This window comes from Coffea eugenioides, chromosome 8, assembly GCF_003713205.1.
Source record: "Coffea eugenioides isolate CCC68of chromosome 8, Ceug_1.0, whole genome shotgun sequence".
Taxonomy (NCBI): domain Eukaryota; kingdom Viridiplantae; phylum Streptophyta; class Magnoliopsida; order Gentianales; family Rubiaceae; genus Coffea; species Coffea eugenioides.
Genome location: NC_040042.1, coordinates 16,044,892 through 16,052,849, shown reverse-complemented (window position 1 = coordinate 16,052,849; position 7,958 = coordinate 16,044,892). Strand labels below are relative to the sequence as shown.

Genomic DNA, 7,958 nt, shown 5'->3' with positions numbered 1-7,958 from the left:
AAGATTGTGGGAATAATCGCCTGAAAGGACTATAGAATTTTCCTATCTCTTCAGATTTTGATTAATTTTAGTTTATCTTTCACCAGAATTTTTTTGTGTTTTGCAAGCATTTGTTTTTTTTTTGGATTAATATGCCAGGTGACCGATGGCTGTCTAATGCTTTCCAAAATAACAACAGGCTGTCTAATATGAGAACCTTTTTATTTTATTTTATTTTTTATCATAAGGTTCAAAACATTTCGTTCTGCATTTGATGATATCGAGCTTTTCTACATTTACTTGTACAAAAAAAAAAAATTTTGTCCTTTTCTTTTTGACATCCCTCTCCTTGCCCCTAGGAACTTAATTAAAGTCTACTCCCCTTTCATCATTCGTAATTTTCAGGTCACACTTGATGGAAGCGCTATTGGAAAGTCTTGTAAATTCTCTGAATTCTCCAATCCAGGAGAAGCTTGGATTGCTTTGTGGTATTGAAACAGAGATACAAAAGCTTTCAAGCTTGCTATCAACAACCAAAGCAGTGATTGAAGATGCCGAGCAGAGGCAGTTTACTGAGAAGGCAATTCAACTTTGGCTGCAGGAGCTCAATCTTATTGCTTATGAAGTCGATGACATATTAGATGATTATGCAATCGAAATCTCGAGAGAACCGAAGTGCAACAACATATGTTGCAATGTATTGGATTGTCTTCCAGCAACATCAAACATATGGTTTTGGCACAGGATTGGAGCAAGGATGAAGAAAATCATTGGAAAATTTGATGCAGTTGCTGATGAGCGAATAAAGCTTGGATTGAGCAACCACTTTCTGGTTGATTCCACTGCAATACGTGAGATTGGTTCCTTGCTAAACGAACCTGATCTAGTCCTTGGAAGGCACGAGGAGAAGGACAAGATTGTGAAAACATTGGTGAATCAAGTCAGAGATAATCAAAATGTATCAGTGCTCCCTATAGTGGGTGTTCGAGGCCTTGGAAAGACAACACTTGCCCAATTGGTGTTTAATGATGAGAGCATAGCCAAGCATTTTGAGCCAAAACTCTGGGTTTGGGTCTCAAAGGATTTCAATGTGAAGAGGATTATAAAAGCCTTAATTGAGTCTGTAGAAAAGGCTTCTATTGGAGACTTACCCTTGAATGCTCTCCAGATAAAACTTCAAAGTTTATTAGAAGGGAAAAGATACTTGATTGTACTGGATGATGTCTGGAATGAGAATCCACAGGAATGGGAGAAACTGAAATCTGTTCTGGAATGCGGATCAAAAGGTAGTTCAATTGTCACGACAACTCGTAAGCAAAAGGTTGCTGAAATAATGGGCACATTACAAACATATTATCTGTCGAGTTTGTCAGAGAATGAGTGTTGGTTACTATTTAGGCAACGGGCATTTGGCCATCAAGAGGCTGAAGAATATCCTAACCTTGTAGTTATCGGGAAAGAGATTGTGAAAAAATGTGGTGGTGTTCCGCTGGTTGCAAAGACTCTCGGAGGCTTTCTACGATTCAAGAGAGAAGAAGCCGAATGGAACTTTGTGAAATGTAGTGAGCTTTGGAACTTACCTGAATATGAAATAGATATCTCGCCCGCGTTGAGATTGAGCTACCTTAATCTTCCGGTAGAGTTGAGAGGTTGCTTTGCATATTGTGCAATATTTCCCAAGGGCCATGAAATTGAAAAAGAAGAGTTAATACATTTGTGGATGGCAAATGGATTGATTTCATCTAATGGAACGATGGAAGTGGAAGATGTTGGTGATGCTGTGGTGACTAAACTGCATCATAGATCACTGTTCCAAGCCGTGAAGAAAGATGAGTTTGGCAATGTCCTCACTTTTAAGATGCATGACCGTGTCCATGATCTGGCTCAATTCGTAATGGAGGCTAAACACGGTGGAACAGAGTCAATTAGAACCATTAGGCATTTGGCGTTGGATTTCCCATATGATGAGCAAATAGTGGCTTTTCCTATTAAAAGAATGAGAGGCACTGACCAGTACTCTTCTTTCTTGTCAGAATGTGGTTCCCTGAGAGTGCTCATTGTAAGGACAGCATGGTGGGAAAAAAGGTTTTCAGAGCTGCCACCTGCAGTAAGCAAACTGACACATTTAAGGCATGTAAATCTTTCAGGATCTCAAATTGTTGAACTACCCAATTCAATTTGTGGCCTGTGGAATTTGCAAATTTTAAACCTAAATGATTGCGAACATCTTCGGAGTTTACCCAAGGGCATGAGATTCCTCAGAAATCTTCGACATCTTTGTCTACGGGGGTGCTGGAATTTGACTCACATGCCAAGTGGAATTGGGGAGTTGAGTTGCTTGCGGACGTTGAGTATGGTCGTCCTGGGTGGCAAAAAAGGCTTCCAACTAAGTGAGTTGCGAGGCTTAAATATGCTTATAGGAGAGCTATCAATTAGGCACCTTGAGAGGGTTGAAGATAAAAAGGATGCAGAAGAAGCTTGGTTAATTGGAAAACAGAGTCTCCGCAGGTTGTGTTTGTATTTTAATTGGGATTCTGAAAGAACGCTTCAACGTTACAATGATGAGGAAGTGCTTGAAGCCCTTAAACCCTCCCCCATCCTTCAATTTCTGCACATAGAAGGCTTCAACGGTTCATCATTTCCATCTTGGATTTCAACTGTAACAACTGTTCGTGTGTTCAACAGTGCACCGGAGTACATAGTTGGGGCCCAGGAGAGTACCGCCACTGCTGCTACTGACAATCCAAAAGGAATGTTAAAAGCACTGGTGTTATGGGACATGCCCAATCTAAAAGGAATGTTAGGAGGAGAAGTCCAAGGTACTCCAGGAATATTCTCTCAACTTCAATACTTGTCTTTTGTTGATTGCCCAACGTTGATGTTGCCATTGCCACGTATGCCGTCCCTAAAGGAGTTAGACGTCAATATGTGCCCGAACATGGCATGGGCTTCAATCTCCAATCTCACTAGTCTTAACTCCCTTGAAGTTGGGAACATTGAAGGATTGAGTTGTTTTGCAGAAGAGATGCTACAAAATCTTAGTCTTCTTGAATCGCTGAAAATTAAGCAGATGAAGGATCTGCGAGCCTTACCCAGAAGCTTGGCTAGCCTCACGGCTTTGCAGGAGTTGACCATCGAGGAATGTCCCAAGCTGGGGTCTCTGCCAAAAGAACTCCATTTGTTCGACTGCTTTAATTTGGCGAATCTCTCAATGGGGACTAAAGCCCTCAAATCCCTGACTCATCTACGCATCCAAGGGTCAAACGCGACAGCTCTGCCAGAGGAAGTCAAACATTTCCCCGCACTACAAAAATTGGAGCTGATGGATCTTCCCAATCTAACTTCATTGCCACACTGGTTTGGAGACCACCTCACTTCTCTTCGACACCTGACACTGTGGTCTTGTCCGAAGCTTGAAACACTTCCATCCAGCATTCAAATGATGACAACACTCCGAAGTTTGACAATAAATTACTGCCAGCTACTGGGACCACGGTGTGAAAGGGGAGGAGAGGAACGGGACAAAATTAAGCACATCCGGTACCTGAATATTTTTTAATACAATTAATATATTCATGTATTACGTAATAAACTATTTGTGTACTATCCTGTAAGTGTGTACCCAATTTATACCATATCCAGTTGATATGAATTTAGTCATTTGCTAGAGTTTGGATTAAATGAAGAAGATATTTGGGTTTGGATTAGACCATCCATATTTGAAAATGTAAGATTAATTATGGAAAGTAAATAAATACAAGAAAGTGCAGGTGAGCTTAAATAGGGAATGTATATAAATGTAAAAGAGTAAAAATTATTAATGTGTGTATGTACATGATAGGTTAGATGAATTTTAGATGTATTAACGGGTGCCATTGACTTAAAGAAACAACTATGAACATTTTTTCCCTAAAAAAATAACAAAAAAAAAAAAAATGAAATGGATCTATGATTCAAAATCCAAAATATCACGTCGCCTGGCCAACTTTTGATTGAGAACAGAAATGTTATGACTAATCTGGAACCAGAAACATAGAAGTAGGCTTAAATGAAGAAGATATTAGTATTTCATTAAAAAAAATTTAGTTTTCTTATAATGTTATCGCTTTAGACCATCCACATCTTACTTGCAACTCAAATAACGAAACTCTGGTTGGATGAAGTTCATAATCATATCAAGAATGCTAATTTATATCTTGTAATTTCAAGTGCACATGACTATTTAACATTTTAGCAGTTCACTATTGGATTTTTTCTTGTATAGTTTTATTCACAAATAATTATCTAAGAAAACATAATTTCAGATTTTGTAACCTATCTATTGATAGTCATTAACAAATTTGTGGTATGGCGAAATGAAATTCGCGCCTCTGTCCAGGAAATTCGTGTATTGAGTGGTCTATGTAAAAATTATACTAAAAAATAACAAGGGACTCTAACCCCACATCATTTAAGTCTCAATGACTTCAAAAAAAAAAAAAAAAGGTCTGGATTTTATTGCCATGAGCCACTCTGATGGCCAATGGATAGGATCCACATTCTTAATTTAAATACAATAAATGTTTCACAATTTAAAATTTTCCATTTTATAATTATGTTTGTCAAAGTATACATTGATGCGTTTATTCATGTGCATAAATTTAAAGACTTTTTTCCCCTATTATATTATTTTTCAAACACTAATTTTTAAAGTGTATGCCTTCAATATATCTAATAGTTGATAACAACAATCACAAATTGAAGTTTTAGCACCCCAAACTTCTACGTTTTACAATGCAACCAAAATATTCCGAGTGCAATTAGTTAATTTGCATCAAATCACTGCAATTTTCAGCAGTGGCACCTTCCTCTTCTTAATGAAACTATAAACCGCAATCAAACTATTGCATTCTTATGGTTGAAAACAATTGGGACCATGGCGTAAAATAGCAACATTGTCTTAAGAAAAGTCTTAAAATGCCCAAGGCAGAAATGGCAACTATGCCAACAGTCTCTTTTGATCTTTCTGGTTGTGACCTAAGTTTCTTCAAGGAAAGAGTAAACACGCCACTCCGCGGTTGCGTGCATGGAATTGTAGCTTGAAATTTGTTAGCTATATAAAAAAATATATCTACGAAATCGATGGGCTTGAGAAATTTGTTATATAAACCGGGCTAATTAAGAACAGCCTCCGACGAATTGGTTGAAACATATGGATGAGTGAAGGAGCAATTAAAGTATAAATTTTGAATCATTCCATCTGATTTTCATCATTAACTCTACTAGATCTAACAATTAATAGTATGTCTTGTGAACAATGCAGATTCTAAGATCTGGCAAAGTTAATAGTAAAATTAGATGAAATTACCCAAAATTTACATTTTTTATAGTTCAATGGGTAAAAATATACTATTAATAGTTAAGTGGGCAAATATTGACTGTTTAAAAAATTTAGTGGCTATCCAAATAATTTCTTCGTTGATTATTAGACCAAGGAATTTAACAAAGGATTTCAAATTCATCTGAATTGTTCTAGTAGTTTAAAGTGTTTAAAAAGTATTTAGATTTGTAATTCGCCAATTATCAAAATACATTTTAAATACTAAAATAATTGATGATTTATAAATTCAAAACATTTTGGAAAAAAATTCAAATCCTTCATCAAATCATTCAATCTAAATGCAGACGGAAATAGTTTGAAGTAATGAACTCGTTACTAATATGAAGGGAGAAACCTTTCCTCGTTGCAGCCGTTCCCATCCACTTGAGGTCAATTTTAAGCAACAAATATCCACAATTAAGGCTAAAGATGAGATTATATATATATATATATATATTCTTACCAAATTGAGTTAATGGACCTAAGAATATTTTCCCTCAGTTGGACATCTAAATAATTTTTTTTTTTAATTTTCCTTCTACATGGATTGTGTACTAATTGATAACCGTTTGGCATAAATCTCCTAATGATTTACCTATATGTTTTATTAATGTCTCCATTCTTTTAATTATGGATATTGATTGTTAACAAAATTACAAAATAAGTTCCAAAAAATATTTTCTCTTTCCATAGAAATATATCTCATTTTCTTTTTCAAAACTATATGCACAACAAATTGGTCATGGGACACCAGATCATTTTTCAAGTCCTTGCCACATCTATTTCGTCTCCATCCGTCACATTATTGTGGGAAGACTCAGCGTCAACGTTGGTGGACCAACAAGAAACAATGGGCATATTCGGTGCCATGTTCGGTGATATTTTTTTTGGTTTTATTGGAAGGGAAAATCGCCAATTTAGTCCTCAAACTATTTTACTAAAGTCGATTTGGTCCCTAAAAGTTTTATCGCACCAATTAAGTCTCTTAACTAAAATGCTTGTGCCAATTGAGGACTTATACGGCACCGCCACCCAAAACTCATGTATGTGTACAGAAAACAACGGCCAGGTAGGGGCCTTTTTGGAAGTTCGCATCCTAATTTCTACGGGAAGCAAGATAAAGCCCATTTTGCATCCGAATTGGGGAAACCTGTGAAATTAGGGGTTTTTCAAGACAAAAACCCATTTTGCATGCAAATAGCGGAAGAAATTGGGGGTTTGAAACCGATTCAAAATTCCACACCGGAGGGAGATAAGATGACAAAAACAAAGCGGAATTCCCAAATTGATTTGCGGGCAACAAAGCAGAGCAAGGAAAAGCTGGAGGATGAATATTCCGACGGGATGGCAGCGAGAATTTCCGGTAAGTCTTGGCCTGCATGTAATATTTCAATGGGATCATATGGTTGTAACTACAAATAGCCTACTATAAAAATGATATTGAAGATGGCATTCGAAAGCTGCGACCCCGATTGTGATATTTAGCAGAAAACTTTTATATTATTCATGACCACATTTTTTAATTACTTTTTTACCTCACATACATCAAACTGTTACAATATACTTTTTTCTTTTTTGTAGAAACTCTTAAAATAGCAATCCAAACGGGCTAGATTTTACTACTTGTGCTGACTCATCTTGACAATTATTGGGTCATAAACAATTGTAATCTAGTGCCAAAATTTCAATCTTCTCAACCATTTCAAGATCGCAAGAAAATGCCCCGAATTCTATATTACTTGTATGATTTTTGAGTATGGGTTAATTTAACATGTCCTGGAAGTTATTTTAACATCTCCATCTTTAACTTCATTTCAAATTGCGGGTTTCTCATAATTTTATTTTAGTGTCTTTATTTTCGACTTAAAATAATCTTGCAAAAAAAAAAAAAGCTACTGTACAAGCAAAAACAAAGGAAGCATGGTAATTATCAAACCTTCTCTTTTTCAATTGGTACATTTAAAGTTAACTTGCAAGTTCCAACCGGTAAGATGAAATCTAATTTAGGTCCCCCATGTTCAGAAGTTAGGTCGTGCAATAATTTGAGCCTGCCTCTATAGGTCCACCACGTTGAGTAATTGTTCTACTATCCAACCGGGAAAGTCACGGCCAATTTCACTCCACTTTCTTATCAATAACGGTACTCCTCCTACTTTCTCCTCTATATGCTCTTCCTAGCTAAAAGCTTTGCACATACTGCTTTGTTTTAATTTTGATTCAAATTATCATCTTCCTCGCCCATGTTCTCTTTTTCATCAAACTTGGATTTGGCAGGGTAGGTTCACAATAAATAGGCAATTTTCCCATATTCATCAGATCAGCTATTGCCAGAGGTTTCATTTTCTCTCAAGTAAGTGCTGAGATTTAACCACTGAAATTAGCTCAGTGACCACCAAGATGAGTCTTAAGATCCTGCTTGGGTTGTAGGTGGGGTTCAAATCCCACTTGCAGCAAAAAAAAAATCTAAGGATTATGCAACAGCACTCCTTTAGTCTAGTAAAGTCTGTGTACTTACTAGCCTCCAATACAAAGCCTCTTTAGACTCAGACGGGATCCTCTGTCCAATATTTTGTATCCACCTTCCTGTCCAATATAAAACTACGTAGTTCCACTTATTATA

The 7,958-nt window shown here is 36.6% G+C and overlaps 1 protein-coding gene across 1 annotated transcript; it reads left to right on the top strand.

The window, feature by feature from the left end:
- The first annotated feature begins 394 nt into the window (after positions 1–394).
- On the top strand, positions 395–3,538 carry LOC113780327 (putative disease resistance protein RGA1). Its single transcript, XM_027326134.1, has one exon. It carries the CDS (start codon positions 395–397, stop codon positions 3,536–3,538), a length of 3,144 nt encoding a protein of 1,047 aa, XP_027181935.1.
- The last annotated feature ends 4,420 nt before the right edge of the window (positions 3,539–7,958 follow it).

Excerpts from the sequence above, each read along its gene's own strand:
- LOC113780327 (XM_027326134.1), top strand. The coding sequence starts at position 395 with ATGGAAGCGCTATTGGAAAGTCTTGTAAATTCTCTGAATTCTCCAATC.